General features: G+C 41.2%; 1 protein-coding gene across 2 annotated transcripts in view; it reads right to left on the bottom strand.

The window, feature by feature from the left end:
• Positions 1–793: 793 nt before the first annotated feature.
• The window catches only part of GRIN3A (glutamate ionotropic receptor NMDA type subunit 3A), a 74,216-nt gene continuing 56,245 nt past the window's right edge, over positions 794–18,764 (bottom strand). Inside the window, exons 6-10 of one of the 2 annotated variants that reach the window (XM_049796126.1) lie at positions 17,712–17,863; positions 6,690–6,854; positions 5,842–5,915; positions 5,371–5,454; positions 794–2,269 (exon numbers count right to left, since the gene is read on the bottom strand). In XM_049796126.1, coding sequence (XP_049652083.1) covers positions 1,933–2,269; positions 5,371–5,454; positions 5,842–5,915; positions 6,690–6,854; positions 17,712–17,863 — 812 coding nt within the window. In that variant the 3' untranslated portion in view covers positions 794–1,932. The remainder of the gene's footprint in view (positions 2,270–5,370; positions 5,455–5,841; positions 5,916–6,689; positions 6,855–17,711; positions 17,864–18,764) is intronic. The other variant, XM_049796125.1, reaches the window with a different exon arrangement.

The raw sequence follows: 18,764 nt of genomic DNA, 5'->3' as shown, positions 1-18,764 counted from the left end.
TGTTGATAAACATACTGATAAAACTGGGGTGAAATATTTCTTTCCTAGTGTTTGTCTCATAATAATGAAAAAAGCAGTGTTCATCTGTTGTAACCAAATGATGTTAGAGGTTGTAAGGTACTGGATGCTACACAAATAGAAATGTCTTCCTAAAAAGCTGATTATCTAAATGAGGGAGGGAGGGTAAGGGAAGGCCACAAAGGCAGCCTAAGTGACTTGCTCATAGTCATCTACCTTGTCAGGAGCAAGGAAAGAAGGGACATCCTAGGTCTTTCAGACCTATCTAGCATGCAGGGGTCTGGATCCTGCTTCCCTGCTTCATGTCTAATTACTCTTCCCTTTGTTACTGACTATTGAAAGAAGCAGACACACTTGCTGCCCAAAAGCAGAGGCCAAGGACTGAGCAGGGAATAGAATGTGAACTCCTCTTGATGAGGGTAATTAGTCTGGGTATTGCTGCTATCAGCTTTTAGTGGTCCGTGCAGAGCTTTTCATTTGCAAGTGTTTTTCAAAGGTTAAAGGTGCAAAGAGGTAGAATGCCTTTTTCAAACCCCAAAATACAGTTTCAGATCTGCCTGTAGCTTTTAAACCATGCCTGGTGAGAACATCGCCCGTGGCAGCATTCACACAGGTGGCTGGAGATATAGGGAGGGTGAAAATGACTTTGGTGACATACCTGAGAGACCAGAGTTAATCCTGACTGTTACAAATGTTCTTTTTCTCTGTAATAGGGGATGTGCTGGAAAGTGTTTTTTAAAAATTCATATAAATCCTGTTTAAATAACACAGTCAGTTGGGTTGATGCAGTTTTATTCAGGTGCTGAACAGCTTACCCTTCCTGCCCCTCTACTCATCGTCCATGTGGGAGGGAGCTCCACTCCGTACATTGCCTTTGAAACCGCAACTCTCATTCTCCTTCACGGTGAGCCCTGGTCCACAGGGAGGCTTTGGTGACTCCCCTTGACTTTGGTGGGCGCTTGGTGTCAGAATAAATCATGGACCAGAGCGCCTTTATGTCACTTTGGCTGTCAGAAAGAACCTTATTGTCACTTGAAGACAGAGAATATTAAGGGAGTAGATCTGCATTGGTGAGTACTTCTCCTTCAGCGGTAAATACTGATTTACAGTGCTGCCACCCCTCCATTCCCCTCATCATTGCTGTGTGCCACTGTGAACCCATCCCCTCACATCTGCCAGTGCAGCTGTTTGCATGGCTTCTCTCTGGGTGGGAGTGGAAGCCAAACCAGGGCTCAGAAGCAGACAGAGGTGGTGGTGGTTTGGTTTTTATCAAGTTATTTTTAAGCTGGGTGAGTTCCTGTATCACAGTCACAGAGTAGCCACATCTGCATTTGTGCTGACAGAGCTGAGGGAATGTGTACTGGGTTTGCCACCAAGAATTTGTCTCGTGAAAGCACAGCCTGTGCCAGGAGGGAAGGGATTGCCAACACAGAACTAGCACCTGGTGTAATGAGGCAATCATAAGGAGCCTTAGCATGAACAGAGACTAGACCCATAGATAGCACAACAAAAACATACCAACAAGGAACATGCTTCCAATGAGCAGTTTAAATTTCCTTCTTTTTTTTTTTTTCCTTTTTCTTTTTTTGAATTAATGCACAGAAAGGGCTAAAAAAGTGGGAACCTCAGTATTGTCAAGTGGAGGAACCAGGAACTCTTGCTATTTGGATGCTCCTTGTTTCTCCAGTCCCTTGGGAATGGCTGATGTTTGCCAGAAGAATGAGAAACCTGTTATGAAAGGAGGAGGACTCAGGAGGGTGGCAGTGGCTGTGGGCTGCTGCAATTCTGCTGTCATGAAGAGCATATTGCCTGCTTTATTTTTGCACCTCTTTCTGGCATTACAAAAGTGTGTTACAAATTTTACAGAGGAAGGGGAGAAAGGAAAAAAAGGGGAAAGGGCCCAGGTATGCTGGCCTAGGGCTCTGCAGTCCTGTTTGTCCTCTGATACTCTTCCAGCTCTGATTTCCTGTCCATGGCGAGTTGCAGCTCCTGCTTGATGATTTCTATCTGCTTTTCCAGCTCTGAAAGCTCTTGCATCACTGAGGTCCTAGCAGCATTGAGGGACTCTGCTTTCCCGTTGGTCGTTAAAGAAGCTGGAGTCTCTCTCCTCACCTGTGGCAGGGGGATGTCTTGGTGCTGTCGGATCGTCACCTCATTTTGCGCTTCATCGGTGCAGATATATTTCTTCCGGTGACAGTTGCCTAGATTGGCTGTATTCCACACAGCATGCTGGCTGTTCCCTACATGGGACCTGAACAGAGATGTGAGAGTTAGTATGAAATCAGAGCCTGCTCTTGTGTGTATGCAACCCTCCCCTGTGAGACATTCTACTGGAAAAATATGCTGCTGTTACAAATTACATAGAAATATTACTCCTTTATCCTTGGAATTATTTTCCTAGAGAAGCACAAATGATGAACGTAAATGGCCAAATTTTTGTGATTAAACCATAGCAGAGACTAGAACAGAATCCTAAAATACATCTTCCCTGAAAATTATTTTTATGTTAGTTACGAAATTATGGTCCTCTCAACTCCAGCTGAGGAAAATGTGAGTTCTCCTCCATAGCTTTCTGAAAGCTTTTGTGGTTGCAATGTCCTAAGTTTATTACAGCGTTAGTCCTTTGTGTGTTCGTACTCTGCTAGCTTGGGCATTTGCTCCCATGGAGGAGGAAGGAGGCTACCTAGAGTTCGTGTGGGGAGGTGAAGGGGAAAGCGTGCCCTTGGGACTTGAAGTCTTGTTGAGTAGCTGCTTGCACTTTGGGGGATAGACATGATGATGTGGTGTATCCCAACACTGCAGGTACAGACCTGAGCTTCCCGACAGAACAAACAGACTTTGGAGTTTTTGTGTTGGGGGAGAAATTCCCATTTGGGAACTTTTTCAAATGCTTCAATGTTTTCCTGTGGAAAAGTCTTTCCAAAATATTTTGTTTCCAGAGAATCTTCTCTCTCTTTCTTGGGAACTTCACTCTGCAGCCCTCCCAAATCAGGCCATTTCCCAGGGTTTCTTCCCAAATAGAGGAGCACCCTGTGGCCTCCACTCTCCAACTGGAACATAAGGAAGCACAGAATTTGCTGTTGTGGGGGACGAGCTTGGCTTTCCTACCTGTTTTACCTTTTGGATAGATCTGTGTGAGTTCAACTGATAAACTGAGGTTGAAACTCTGAAGTAGTTGCTCTTAAAACTGCTCCATCATAGAGGTCTTCTGTGGGTATCCTTGGACAAAATGCCTATTAGTGTGAGTTACCAATCAGCAGGTTAAGGAAAAGGATTAAGATTTCAGGATTGGGATTGCTGAAAACAGTTGGTCTCAGGAGGAGTCTGGACCTGGGAGTAGATACTTTTCTCATCTGCCTGCAGAGAAGAAAGTTGGGAAGCGGAAATTTCTTTAGAGGAGGTGGCAATCAGGAGTGTTTTCGAGAAGACGGAATGGCAGAGAGGGAGGAGTAGAGGCTTTACACAGGAGTGGCAGCCCCAGCCTGGGTCACACTCTGGAGGGCTCAGGGAATCCCAGTGGGGATGTGTATGTAGGGTTTTTTATTTTTATGTAGATCAGTGATTTTCTCATATTTCAAAATAAAAGACGGGAAGAGTCTCAAGTCTTGTGCTAAACTGGATGTATGTTTTGTGATGCAATTATGTTTGTTCCCTGAAGAGATGAAAACAAAGAAGCGCCACTTAAGCGTTTTTCAGGCAGGGAATAGGATTAGCCTTGGCAAGTAGAAACTGGCAAAGCATTTCCAGGGCCAAGAGCAGAAGGCCACCAGGCTGCATTTCCACACAGACAGCTGTCTAGACAAAAAAGGCCACCTAGCAAATGGCGGAACTACTGGCAAGGGGCTGTGTTGCCCAAAGCTGTCTCCCTGCCGTGTAGCTCTGCAGAGCCCATGGTCCCCAGGGTCCCGGGCAGCCAACACGCCCAACTTGCCTTGGAGCAGTACATGTCTCAGAGAAGCTGCGGCCCTTTGTTTTGTAAATATTTCTGAGTCATCATTAATCCATAATTTCTGATACATTTTTCTTTCGCAAATCCAAACACAGCTTTTTTTGATAAAGGGTTAGTAACTGACATAGCTTCTGTGGCTGCTGGTGGTGGTGCTTTTGTCTGGGTGTCTGGGCAGGTGGTTTTAACAAAGGCCAGAGTCCACAGTTAACACTCAAGTTACATCAAGTAAATAAAACCCTTTACAATTTGGCTACTGATGCTGAGCAGCTGTCCTAGTTTTTGGAAAGTTATGACCTGAAAAAAACAGTGGCTTTTCTTCCCTGGGGAAAATAGCAGTAGCATAATACAAATTCTGTCCACCTCTTTTCTGTATCTTTGTGCTTTTAATAATTCCACAGTCCCCAGCAGGAATAAAAAAACCTGTAGTAATATAACTGATTTGAGAGCTCTGGGTCATACCTTGCCACATCAGTGTTCATGCCAAGCTGGGCACCATGTTACTAGGTGTCTTGAGTTAAATTCACCGTAATTTGTGCAAACAGTAGCTCAGACCATGACAAGAGCAAGGACAGTGGCTAGGTGTCCGTGCACACACACATGGGCTGGATACTGTGTGGGCAGAAGTTTTTGGGCAAGCAGCACACCTTAATTCTCAATGTTGAAGTAACATTTGTGTGCTGCTGCTTCTAAGGCATTCTCTGTGGGGCTTCTGGCCATGTCCTTGTATTATGAATTTTTTGCACTGCTCAATATTCAGCAAATAATTCAGCTGGTGCTTTTTGTATAACCAAAGATATAGAGAGCCCCCTCCTCTGGAAGACTCTCCTCCGTCTGAGTTAGTGCCTCAGGCTGTGAGAGTGTGAATGCTACCACCCAGTGAGGAGGGTGTAGGAGGAGGAAATGTTTTGCAGCAGTCAGCTCCTGGTACTGCTGTTTAAAGATCAAAAGCAAGGAGTTGCTGTGTGCAAGGATGTGCCACACTATGGGGCTTTTTGGGGCAATAAGATGAAGGAATGAACAGAGGAAATTAATTGCATGTGCTTTTATATACTTGTTTGTATAAAGGAAGTCTAGAAAGTTATAGATGCTCACTTCTTATATTTGCTGCCATTAGTGCAGGAATGACAAACTAAACACAACATACATTTCCATACGTGGGTTTCAGTCATGCCAAATATCAAGCAACAGCCTGGAAGACTTTTTTTTTCTATAGTCTGTGGCTGAACTTATCTGTAGAAAAGAAATACTGCTGCCTGTGTCCTTAAAAAGTGCACTAATAGTTTTGAGTTACTGAGCAAATATATAGTTTTAATAAAATGCCTTGTGTTCCTGGTAGCTATAGATAAGATTGTCTCCTCTTCAGAGGACATAGGCTATGAAAACAAGGCAAGGTTGTTACCTACTTTTTTTCTCCAACAAGAGTTGTTTGAGACAAAGGTTTCTGAAAGGACTGCATTTTCCTCTTCTCAGCTTTATTATTTCTCATTCTAAAAAATAAGAAAGCTGAAAAAGTTTCTAACATACATACTGCCTGACATCTCATTCACTGTAAAGCTATCTCACAGGGCCCTAGTTAGCTGCCAGTGCTTTAATATGTGAGTAATTAATTACCTAAAACCAAGGCCAGCAGACTTAAAAAAACTGCAAAGCCTGTCTTTAGAATGGGTTTGCTTTTATTAGATGTATGCAAAATCATGAAAGAACTAGGTTTAATTAATTCATTTCTCCCTCCCTTGTCAATTCTATCTGGTTTCCTTTTTTTGTTTCTATTATCTTTGGGGTGTATTAGATCCATAAGTAGATATCCAGACACAACATATTTCATTTCAAAGTAATTTTTGTACTTGTGTTTTAAAGCATGCAAAACTTCCTACCTCTTTTCTACTCGTTTTGTCTTAGGCTGGCATTTGTCTTCAATAAATGAACTGTTCAGGGCACGATGTAATCTCTAGAGGGAAAAGAAGAAAATAAATTAGTAAAAGCAAGATTAAGAATAGCTCCATAAATAGGTAAACAATTTGGGCTTTGCATGATGGACTTGTGCCAAAATTATTTTGCACGTTCAGGGATACAAGCAATGTCTGTGCTTTGTCATTACAACAGATTTATTTTTGCATAGTTTCCCAAGGGAGGGCAATGTGAAAGGTTGATAAATAGTTTGCAAACAATCCTTGGTGTTAGAATTCCTCAGAAAAAGAGGGGATCTTGGCAAACTGTTATTTTGTTAAGGATCTCTTTCACCATGCTGCTTTAAAGCAATAGAAGCTCTTCCCTTTTGTGCCTTTTGCTGCAAAGTACCCTCTTCCTTTAGAGCAAACACCTAGAGCAATTTTCTTCCATCATTTTCCCTAGAATAATGAAGGAGGTTACCCAGCACTTCCTGCATGCATCAAAAGTTTAGGAAGCTGTTAACAGTGAGATAAAATGTTCTGCTTAGCCAGTTCAGGATAACAACACTGTTTTTTTCTGGTGTCCAAAAGAGTTGTAAGGTTACCAGTGCAAATGGAAAGGTCCCTTCTGTATGCTTTGCAGTTGTGAATATTTTAACTGTTTCCTTTGTGCTTCTCATTCCATCATTAAGTAAGCCTCTTCAAATTCCAGAAGCTGCTGTCACACTTCAAATGCTAATCATCAGTGCTCCTGCAACCTTTTACACCTTGTTCTTGTCCAGACTTTCTTAATTAGCCACATGACTTTCACAGGGTTCCTTCTGAATACATACCTGACTTGTATGGAGCCAGTACTTCATCCTGGATTTCTTCTTGATTCGTGGTAGGAACAGTCTGTACACTATGTGTTCCCCAATGGTAGTGAGAATGGACAAGCCAAACCCAATGCACAACATCACAAAGAGCCCAGAAAAATGCTTGATGCCCATTTGCAGTGTCTGTGAATAAAATCAAAAGCGGAAGTTAATGAAGTAGGCTGTTAGTGTATTTTAACAGATACTTCCATTTTCTCATTGGAAATGTGGTCTGACTGAACACAGAGTAGTGAAATAGTCTGGAATAGCAGAATAGTCTGGAAACTGTTCACAACAAAGCCCTTCTGTGCTGCAGAAAGCTCATTCAATCAGAGCAAAGGACCTGTAATGGGAGTAAGAATCAGCTAAAGACCAGGGAATTTTTTCCCTGTGCTGTTTCCCTGGGGACATGAAGTGTTGAACATGTACGAGAATCCAGTATTTGTGGTGTCTTTGCATTTGTAAAAGCAAATATTGCTTGACAGAGTACAGTCAATGAACTGTAGAGCAAGTCCTTCATAAGCAGTAAGCTAAGGCCTGCTGTTCATTATTTTCTGGGAATTGATCATTAACTCCCCCTTTTTAGGCTTTACCCTTGATGGAAGGTCGTGGAGAAAACATTTTGAAGTAGTAGAGCAAACATGGCACCCATCCACTCCCTGCATTAACAGGACTGAAACTGTGTCTGTTAGGAACCATGACTGCAGTTATGAAAAACAGGAACACTCTCACCTTCTGCTGCTGACCCACCATTTTAATGTAGGGTAGGGAGACTTTAATTAATTTGAGTCTGTTACTGGCATTAATCATGTCTGAAGACCAAGAAACCATGTACGGCAGCACTCTGTACCACAAATACCTGCACCCCAATGGGTGGGTCAGGTTTGCATGTTACGTATAATCTTAGTACCTTTATTCTCATGCCTCCGTAACTCAGGTATGAGTTTATCAGTAACTAAAAACTCTTGCTAGTAATTACTGCCAGCAGACTACTTTGGAAATACTTCTAAGCATACAAGTTCTACTTGTGCCTTTCTATTAAAGAATGTTATTCCCCTTGTCAGAAAAAAAAGGAGCAGAAAATTGCTTTGGGTGGGGTTGTGTGTCAGGAGGTGGTATCTGGGATGCTATCACCCTGGATAACTGACCTGTGAGTTCCTTCAGTTTGTTCTTAGTTTAGTGGGTGGGTGATGGTGGGGATTGTGCTTTGTTATGACTACAGCTGTGTAATCCAGAAAAGCAACTGAATTTAGTCAAAAGATAAATTACAGAATGTTTGAAGAATCTTGTTATAAGGTCATTTTAAGCCATAGAGTCGATTAGTGATTAGTCCATTGAAGTTGAAGGCTTGGAAGTCCCTTTGTGTAATTTTGTTGGGTGATTGTGAGCAGTATTTCTTCTGGTCTTCATATTTGATTTCTGTTCTTTAAAACACAATGATATGAGATAGTGTATCACAGATGTTTAACAAGAGCAGAGTTTCAGCAATCTAGCAGAGTGAGACCTTTTGCATGTGGCACTGGCAATGAACTCTTATTTCGGGGGTTCTCTGCCATAATCAACCTGCTTGCCTCAAAGTGCACTGAGCAGAATTTTTGGGAGGAGAATTTTTGTACCGGTGAATAAACACGTCAAGGCTGGTGAAGGGTATAATGGGTGTATAAAAGCAGTTTCTAAAGAAACTTACTGCAGCCTGGAAAGTGGAAAACCACAATAAAGTGAACCTAGGGTAGAAGGGTGTCAAGAGTCTTGGCACAAGGGTTTCCTGATGCTGAGAGTGCATCAGTTCAACCTAAAAGCAAAACTTCCCTCTCAGCATCGGAATTTCTTGTTGGCAAGAGCCTGTTGTCCCATACTTTGTCCTTCCAGTTAGGAAGGTGACAGGAGGGTGACACAAAAATCACAGGTGGTAATGCTTTAAACCACTGAAAAACCAAAGTGTTTGACTAGAGTTCTGTGTTACCTGGCCTGTTTCTTAATTAGCAGTGAAGCCCAACTTTTAGCCCATACAGCATAAAAGCAGCATGAAGCCCCATGTCTGACATTGTTCTCAGAGGTCTTTAGAGCCAAGACCTCAGTACGACCCATCTCTGAACTCAGCATATTTAAGTACCTGTAAGAAGCAAAGAGATGGCTACCCGTACTAGCTGAACATATCGGTTAAATGTGCTTTTGTTAATTCTCCAAGAAGCACTGATGCAAATCACTTGCTTCCTGAAAAGAATGTTCAAGGGCAAGTATGAAACAACTTCCTTAGAGATTTAGAGTTAATAGTAGATATAAGGATAAATTGAATGAGAAATAGAATAATAATAAAAAATGTATAGATTTGCTCAGTTATCTGAAGAACACACATCTGTGTCTATATATGTTCCCAGGTTACCACTCTTTGGTGTCATACAGAACAACAGTCTATGTGTGGGCATTGCTATAAACTCCCTAGGTGGCAGGAACCAGTGAATCAGCTGGGTGAAGGTCCTTTTGCTTAGCTACTTGAGAAGTAATGCAGAAGTCCCAAAGGCAGGGGAGATCAGTAAGGAGGCCTAATCTGCTAGGGTTAGGTTGCTGTATGGTAGGGAGCATTTATATTGCTCTGAGAATAGGAACTAGGTTTCATGGCACATGATAAAACTTTAGCCATTCAAAATAATAATAATAATAAAAAGAGACACAGTGGCAATTGCACTGGGGATTCCTGCATGCCTGAGATGTCTCCTCCAGTCTGAAGCTGGTGTTTGATGCCACTCCAGTACTGCTGCAGAGAGAACACTTGGCCAGCTCCTTACATGAAAAATAACTCCCTTGTCTTCCCTAAAGCTGCTCTGATTTATGCTGATGAGGGTCTGGCTCACTGTCCTGTCAGCTCTGCAGAATAGTTTTCTACCTTCCCTGGAAACAGGTGAAAGAAGTTCCAGCACTGGCATCTCAGATGCGTTTTTCATTTGTAATGGATAGCTTGTGAAATTGTCCCAAACAAGACATCTTTTCCTAGGAAAGGAAATGCCAAAACAAACCATCAATAATATTTCATCTAGCAATACAGAAAATAGTGCATTGAAAGAGCTGCCTGATAAAGGCTGCACAGTAGAGGGAAATTTTTGAGACTAAATTAAGTGGGGAAATGAGGTAGGTAGGGGAGAAATAATTAGCACAGTGTGTCTTACAGTGTATGAAGTGATTATTTATAGCAATATCAGCACATTTACATACCACTGTAAAAAGGCAATTTATCAGCTGTTCACAATTACTGTAGACACACAGATGTTAAATAATAAAGGAAGCCATCTTATAGAGGCATCTCTCATTTTCATAGCTTCATGCTGATTGGTATCAGAGCAGCTCTACTACTTATTTTGTAGTTTGTTCATGTATTTGTAGGTGCATATATAGAATATATTTGGAAAGAGCAGCAATAAATTGGATTCTCTGTATCACTGCTTTCCTCTTTGCTGAAGTGGTAGGGGGTCAGCTTTGTGTGTGTTAAATCTTTGCTGGCTATTGCCAGAAAACCAACTGATGACTTTCTCTACTGAAATATCTTCTTTCCTTTCCTTTTTTGGGGGGACAGAATAAAAGCCCATAATGTGCTGTATTCTCTGTTAAGCCAGGATAAAAACACAGTCCTTGCTCCAACTTTGTAATCATAAATTCAGGAGGTAGCTCCCTGCATCTTCGGAGAAGGAACTCAACTATGCCCATGAGGTGGTTCTGAAGCCATAAGCAACCACAGTCAAGCCTGTGATTATTACAGCTAACGGGTGCTAAGCACTACACTGGCAACAGCCTCTAAGTTATTTGCCACTTGCAAATTGGGAAATTGGCAGTTTCTGAAAACCAACAAATACAAGAACAGAAATGGAGGTATCTGCTTTTTTTATATATCCTTGGAGAGACTTTTCTAATTTATCAACCCATATCTGCAATTGCTACCTAAACATTTCCTGCTGTTTCCTCCGTAGTTATAGGCTTTTAGTTTGGGCCCTGAAGAGAAGGAAAGGAATGCAGAGACGAGAGTTTGATATTTGCATTCTCTTTGAAGGGGGGAGCAGAGACAAAAACCAGCATTGAGTGATTTCATTATCGGATCTCATGGGCAAAACTCCTGCTTTACTCCCAGCTATAAGAGACTGTAAATGATTTACTCTCCCTGGTTGCACTGAGAGCAGTGAATAAGCCATCAAATATGTCTGTGGTCCACCTTTGGCTAATTAGAAGCCTCTAAAGATTTTTGTGGATACTTTGCAGCTTGGCAGCACAGCACAGGTATTGGTGCTACACACTGCTGAACCCAAATACTAAATAGGGGTATCACGTGTGTATTAGCTATAATAATAAGCTATCCTTTTTGATAGCATTTTCCCCGCAAGGATTTTAAAAAGCTTTGCTGAGATCAGGAAGTTAAATTTTGCAGCACCTCTGTGAAGAAGGAATTATTTCCAGCTTTACTAGAGATAAATGGATATGAAGGGCAGATTTCAAAACTCATTTGGGCATCTCAGTAGGTTTGCAAAATCCTACGGCTGCTGATGCTTGTATTTAGGTAACTAAACAGTATTAAAACCTGTCCCTGTCTCCAGATTGTGGCATTTTGTGTGGCTGCAGAGACTCTTAGTTATTCATTGTTCATTCTTATGGCTTTCTGTGCTCTCAGAGAAGTGGGAGCACTGAAGTAGTATGTATTTAATCTCTTTAGAGAGATCATCCTTAGCAAAGAAAGACATGTGACTGTGGCTATAGGGTTTCAAGTGCCAAATTTTAAGATACTGTAAATCACAGTCTCACATTAGGAAGACAAGTTCCTTTCCCTTCTTGTAAGGAGCTTTGCACAGATGTGGAAAAATCCTTTTGTAATAGATCTTTTTCTTTCAACTCATCACTTATGCAAGACCTGTCCATAGTGGGAAGAACAACAATACACATATCATCTGAATTAGGTACTGAGATGTTTGTTTCTGTGTTATTACAGGCTGGTGAATTGCAAATAACAGCTTTGTCTCCTGAAATAGTGAACTATTTTTTTTTTCTCCATTTCAATAGGTGAATCTAAACCTGCTACTCATTTCCAGGAGACTCAAAACATGCTTTTCCTGACTCTGTTGTCAGACTCCATACTCAATACACTTCTTTCTTCAGGATCATTGCATAAAGTATTTTTTTCCCCAGGGCAAGTCCAGGAGCCACTGGCTCTTCCCACACTGAGATGACCCCTTTACAATGCAATGTCTGTCATCTTGTGATAACCTTCTTCATAATGATCCCAGTCCTCCAGTGGGCAAGGACCAGCTCTCCTCCCCAGACAGCATACGTGCAGACTGAGCAAATTGTTTTGGAAGCAAAATCTTTGTTCCTGTTCTTGTGTTTGTTTTTCACGCACTAGTAACAAAGTACTGTGAAACGTGACTGATAGGCAGCTTTTATATATGAGCACAGGGCAGTTCATTCCATTTGTGGAGGGGTCTGCATGGCCTTCTCTTGACACCTGCAGTCCACCAGAGACACACATATAAACCACAGTTTCAAGGTAATGGCTAGAAAAATGACTGTTGAGTTGTCAAATGATTGGTATAAAAAAAGGAAACTAACTGTTGACCTTTAAGGAGACTGGGCAAAACTCAGAGCAGAAAGGGACAATTTGCTGGATGACAATGGGATGAAATCATGGCAAGATGAATGAGGGGCTGTCTAATTGTGCACCCCGGACTATGCCAAGGCCAAAGATCACCAATTCAGGCATAAGCCACAGCAGGTCAAGTTTGAGCAAGTTCCTTCAAAGACGCTGGAGAAGAGCTGTCAGAGATCCCACCACTGATGAGAGATGAGAGAATGAAAGGACTTCTGTCTTTACTGTGTGCCTGGCCTGGATCAGATGGAAGCCCATGGTCAATGACCAATCCCCACCATTAGTGGCATGAACCCCTCCCTCAGGCACTGGCAGGAGGTGTGCAGCACTATGCCTTCCCCAGTGTCCGCACCCATGGAAAGTAGTGGGTCTGCAGTAACAGGGTCAGTTTGGGCTGCCATTATGTGTATGTTTGCATATACTGTTATTGTAAATGTCACCTTAGCTACTGTTTGTGTGAAGCATCAATAAGTTGTTGATATTAATAGTTGGGATAGTGTTACGTAACAATACATGATTTTTTATTCCATGTACTGGTTGTTATCTGACTGACAGCCAGTCTATGTGCAAATCAGTCTTTAAGTTTTAGAGCTTCAGTTGTCCTGTGACGCTTGGGAGTAGAGAATATATAAGCCTTTCAAGTGAAATAGAGGATACAGTTTTAACAATAACATTTAAAAAAATGTAGCTTAAAAGCTATGAAGCAGCCTGTATGCATAGTTAGCTTTTCCCAAAGCCCGACTACTCCCTGGACCAGGAGGGGGCCTTCTCTTTCATACTGTCTGGAGAAACCACAGTGTGCCAGCTCATCTTCTAAACACTCTGCCCTGATCATTACTGCCTGGTCTGAACAGTCAAACCCACTGCTAATTGATAGGCAACTTGCTTGTTCAGGCCATCCACCCTGCCTGCTGTCATAGTGGCTTAGTGCTGTAGCTGTTTCGCTACCGTGAGCAGAAAGTTGCAAAGCTGCCGATTCACTGTATTTTCGTTCCCCAAAATGCCACAGAAAGTATGTATTTGCAGTCTCTCCTGACCTTGGGTGGAGCTAATGTGCTGGAGGGGAAAGTCCTAGGAGCCTGGCTCCTGCTGTATTGTATGCAAATTGAAAACAAATGACACCGATTTTGTCCAGATGTAATATGTGCAAATATAACTCTGTCAACCCCACTTCCCTCCTGCATCATGCTCTGCCCTAAGTAGTGACTTAGCAAATTTACAACAAAGAAATTCCTTTGAGACTAGAATATGACAATTTTAAATCAAGAGTACTCAAGCGATATTGCTAGTGGCTAGCAATCAGTGTGAACAGTCACTGCTACCAACAATTACAATTACTTGTGGTGGAGAAGGTAAGATGCAATTCACTGCAGCAATTCCTTCTAAGTTTGAGTTAGCTGCATCCCCCATGAATGATCCAATGGGTGCTGGCCAGAGTAAGATGCCTTGGACAAGTGTTTTTGCTGAAGAGGTTCATACAAAACAGTGGAGTCAAGCCCTACTGACCTCTGCACTTTCAAACTCATCTTTATTTGGCTTCTCAGCTTGAGGAGTCACTGCAAATTTTCTAGCCCCAGTCTGAATCATGCCTTTTAAAGACAACTTTGTTTTCAAATGCAATTTAGAATGAGCAAAGTGCTGCCAGATAGAGAGACATAGAAAGAGCTAGCAGTGAGTTTTGCCACTGGAAATACAATTTCCTGGTATAAGATTAGAAAAAATTGATGAGTAGGAAGATGAATCTCAAAACAAACAAATCTAAAGAAAAATTAACCTTGGTGGGCAAGAGTGGCAGGTGGATAAGAATCAGGTACAGTCTAAAGAGGTAATGACAAAAAAGGAAGATGGCTATTTCACCCATTTAAAGGCTATACTGATCAATATTTCACCTACATATGTTCCCATTTTTGGGTCATTACCCTTGGTCAACAGGCACGGACCAAATTTATCACAAAGACATAGAAAAATAGAAAGCCTTACTCCAGCTATCAAAAGGCAATTGCTGGGTCATAGTTTGGCATATAACCCATGTGAATGACTACCCACTTAGAAGCTGAGACTTTTTAAAAAATGAATTATTTGCTTCTGTGTTGAACATTGTCCACACTTCAGTGAATCTGTTGAATGTCACTGTGACTGACTGCAAGGAGTTAAATAACGGAGATTTCTGTGCTGTACAGGAGTAAAGGATACAAACTGACATAAAGATAAGACCAAGAATAATTCCCATACTTCTTGATGTAATGATGGAGTAGCTATGGTTTAGAGAGTGTCTGCTGCTTGGACCTGTTTAGTTTAGTAAATTTGTCCCAGCTGTGAAATTGCAAGTTCTAAAATCTGCAAGTTCTTGGCCAAGCGGAGTACATGAAGAGGAGGGTATGCTCATGGGAGATGAGGTAGAAGTAGAATAATTCAGGAAGAGGGAGGCCTGGACTTAGCAGAGCTTATCCTACAACGGCACACACTTACAAGTAAGTGGTCTTTTGTTTCTGCTTGCTCTTTCTGATTACATAAGGCCTTTGAGTATGTGAGGCCTTGTTCAAAGACAGTCTTTTGAGTGACTTCAGAGACCTTCAGTTCAGCTACCTGAACCAGCTTGCTGGACCTTGGTCTCTGGAGAAAAAACTCAGTTATGCATGTTGGGTTAGCACAACTGGAGACTAATAAGGACTACAGTCAGATAACCAGCCCCCAAGCAGCTTGACCTGCCTTCCTTTCTGGCCATCATGTGAGAGTTACACTCAAAAGACCGAATTACTTTAAAGCACAGTATGTCTTCCAGCTGTGACCCCATGCTTAAAAACTCCTCCTATTCAACAGTGAGAAAAAAGGAATTCCATAACCTATTCATGTGACAAAATAATATTATTTTTTTTTCAGACTGGAGCAGCTTTTTTCTCACCTCCTCTCCCTTTGCTGGCAGGCCTTGAGGAATCTTTGAGTACTTACACCATGTAATTGGTTTTTTTTCATGCCATGAACACAGGGAATTTGAAGGCTTACCTGAAAACCAGTGACTCTCAGTATTGCATGCATTGAACATGAAGGAGTTAATGAAAATCTAGCAAAGAAGCAAAAGAACTGGGTTTGCCTCAGAGAAAATCTACTAGCAATAGCTGTGCAGGAAAATGGTATGGTCTTTCCTCATATTTTTAAATTGCAAAGGGCTTTCAGAAGAGTAACTGTAAAAATGACATGCTGCCTATTAGATTTTTTTCTCTCCAGTTTGAATGCAAGGTATTTTATCTTTGCTCATGTTTGGTTTTCTTCTCAAAAGGACAAATCCAACTGGTTTTATAATATGCCTTCTGCAGTTTGACCAGCTAGGGCTTATTTTTTCTACTACTGTATTTGCTACAGCAGGAAAAAAGTTCCTCTTTCTAGAAACAGTCGTGAGATCCTAAGGCTTAGAGCAATCGTCTCCAAGCTTTTTTTGATCACACACCTCTATCAGTAACTTTTTGAGCATGCACCCCCATATATCTATATTTATTTATAATTTATATACATACATATATTACTGAAGTTCTAGTACTGTCTTCCTGCAACCCAGTGGATCGTCTTACATGCTCCCAGGGGCTGGAGGTACCCCACTCTAGAGACCACTGGCTTAAAGCAGCAAGTATGTCTTCTGGGAGAAAAACAGTAGTACATAAAACTGTATCATTTAACTGGAAGATGTTTAGAAATGATTCTGCGTCTTAGCTATTTCTCTAGAAATACAGAGAATACAGCCCTGGGTACAACTACTGGAGTAAGATTCTCATGATCAAAGGAAGCTCCTTATGTCTCATCACTGGGGAATTACTAAGAAGGTAAGTTTGTCTCTGCTATAAGAGTTTTCAGTTTTAAGACAGTTTAAATTTACCATTGGGTAATTTTAATGAGATTTAATTCAAAAGATTGTGTTAAAAAGTAGAGTAACAAGAGGTCATTGAATGAAGTGCTTGTCAGGAACAGATATGTCAGCTACATTAAAAAAAAAATTCCCCAGATACATATCTTGTTAGATGATAATACAATCTTCAGATAAGCTAGATCAGAAATAGCAGTGAATACACACTTTTGTTTAAATGTGCTTTCTTGTGTTGAATTAATCACAGAAAAAAAGAAAAAATTAAGTTGAATAAAAATAAATTGAATTTTCTTCTATGAATGTCTGATGTTAAAATATCAGTTATTTAATATTGACACAATCTTAATGAAAAAGTAAAAAACGTAGTAAGAGATGAAGAAATACCCCAACAATCTATGTATTAAAAAAGTAAAATAAAGATTTTCTTTGTCTTATGTCCAAAAAATGCTGTTTTTCTAGTGATTTAGTCAGCAGTCAGAGGTTTGCAGACAAGATGCTCAGGTGACTATTGAAGAGGGGGAGTCAGAGCCCTAGGAAGCTGGGCTACTCTTTTAGGGGAGAACAGCCATGCCACTTCCTTGGGTAACACATAGGTTTGGTTTGATATTTGGCTGAACACTCTGATGAGGAGATAGCATGATTCTAGCTACATGTTTTGTACCAGTGAGAATGTGTAATATACGTCTTTTGGAAGATCTTGAACTAAAGTTTATGCTCTAAGCTTCAGGCATGTTGGATCTTTTGATTCCTCAGTACTTTATCTTTTTTTACGTGACAGCCTAGGGAACTTGACAAAAACCTGCTATTCTGACAAGAGAAGTCTTTTTCTCATAAATAATGGCCTACATCTTCAGCTGCCATGAGCTGGCATAACTCCTCTGATTTGATACCAGGATGTAATCCATGGAGATTTACTTCCATTTCCTGTAGATCTACTTAGACGTGAGACCTCCTTCTCTTCTGTTCTTAGCATGATACCTTAGTGGACCGTTTCTGGGCTGAAGTTCTATCTTTGGTACAAGTAGCTGCCACCCATGTTAGGAAGTGGTCAGGGTTATATTAGAAATTGTGGATGTACTAAATTCCCTCTCTCTCTGCTTCTTTTGCTCTTGTTGGTCTCTGTGTTAGCTATTCTACCTATCGCTCCCATGTGAGATGGTTCAGAATCACTGACAGATCCTGTGGATGGTGATATACATAACTGAGTGGAATCAGATAGATTTGTTGTGCAGTGTGCCAGATCACTTTTTTAATGCTACGTTACATGCCCTGTTTGCCTCCAGAAGTGCTCTCTGAGGCATGCACTGCATGCCTAACTTAGCAGCACAGTCTCGCTGATGTTTTTCATGTGCTCTGATCTGAATGCTGCTGGGCTTAGCATCTCTTGCTTTTGAAGCCTAATGCTTCCCTTCAGCTGCAGCCCATATCTGTCATGTGTGTATGTGTACTGGACATTGTGAATAAGGAGAAAGAATTCGCAACTTGAGCAAATCCTCATTTACGTGACCCAAGTTCCATCGCTTACCTCCGTGACAGCAAAGCTTCTTTTCCCACATGGAACAACCTTGTACCATTTGTCATGCAGAACATCCATGAAACCGTGGGACTTGTACTGGCTTATCAGTTCAGAGATGTTTGAGGTGAGTGGAGAGTTGGGGGGAAGACCAATACCATATCCTAGAAGGAAAAACAGTACAATCATCTCTCTCTTACTTGTTTGCTTTTTTTGCTAAATTATGTTCATTTCAACTATCAAGTTGGCATTCTGTTTCAGCAAGCCAGTTCAAACCTGGATGCTGGCTTACCATGGACTGAGAATGCTAAGATGAGACTTTTTGCTGTGGAAAATAAAGTAGCCTAATAGAAACAGGATATGCAGATTCAAAATTATAAAGGCCACAAAAGCAGTATGTACAACTGGAGCTTCAAAAACTTAAGATGGAGGTACAGATAGATGAATAAATCTGTTTTCTCTAGAAACACAGCCTTTTGCACGCCCTTGCCATGGGTTCTTCTTTTTTATTTTGTTTTAGCAATGCAAAAGTGCCTTAATGTCAAGTAAACCATTCTGTGATCCCTTTACATTGTTAGAGTAGTGGATGTGACTGTGGTGTCAGATGTGACATTTTCTTTTCTTCCTATGCATTTTATGACAAGGAGCTGTGTGCATGTAAGTGTATATGGAAGCAGTCTGTATTGTTGTCACACAGCAATTTAAAGCCCAGGGACTATGCTTTGTGTTCATCCAGTTATACGCTGGCAGTGACATGGACCTTCAGACAGTAATAAATACAGTTTTTAGCCACTGTGTCATCTTTTACCACATTAAAGTGCTCGTAAAGGACTTAACTGTAAGTGAAAATGGATTCAGTAACACTAAATATGATCTTTCAATTTGCAGAATCTGGGTTTTGACTTCAGAAAAACAACTGCAATTCATGCCTGGAGACATGCAGTTGCATGCAGAGATGGCCTGCCAATTGCCTTGAAAGATTCCTTTTTAGTCCACTGTGGATTTCTGGTTTTCAGTTCAGAATTCAGAATTTCAGACTGTCTCCTTTAAAAAAAAACAACCAAC

The sequence above is a fragment of the Accipiter gentilis genome, chromosome Z, assembly GCF_929443795.1.
Source record: "Accipiter gentilis chromosome Z, bAccGen1.1, whole genome shotgun sequence".
Classification (NCBI taxonomy): Eukaryota; Metazoa; Chordata; class Aves; order Accipitriformes; family Accipitridae; genus Astur; species Astur gentilis.
The sequence above is the reverse complement of the archived record's forward strand: the minus strand, read 5'-3'. Positions and strand labels throughout refer to the sequence as shown.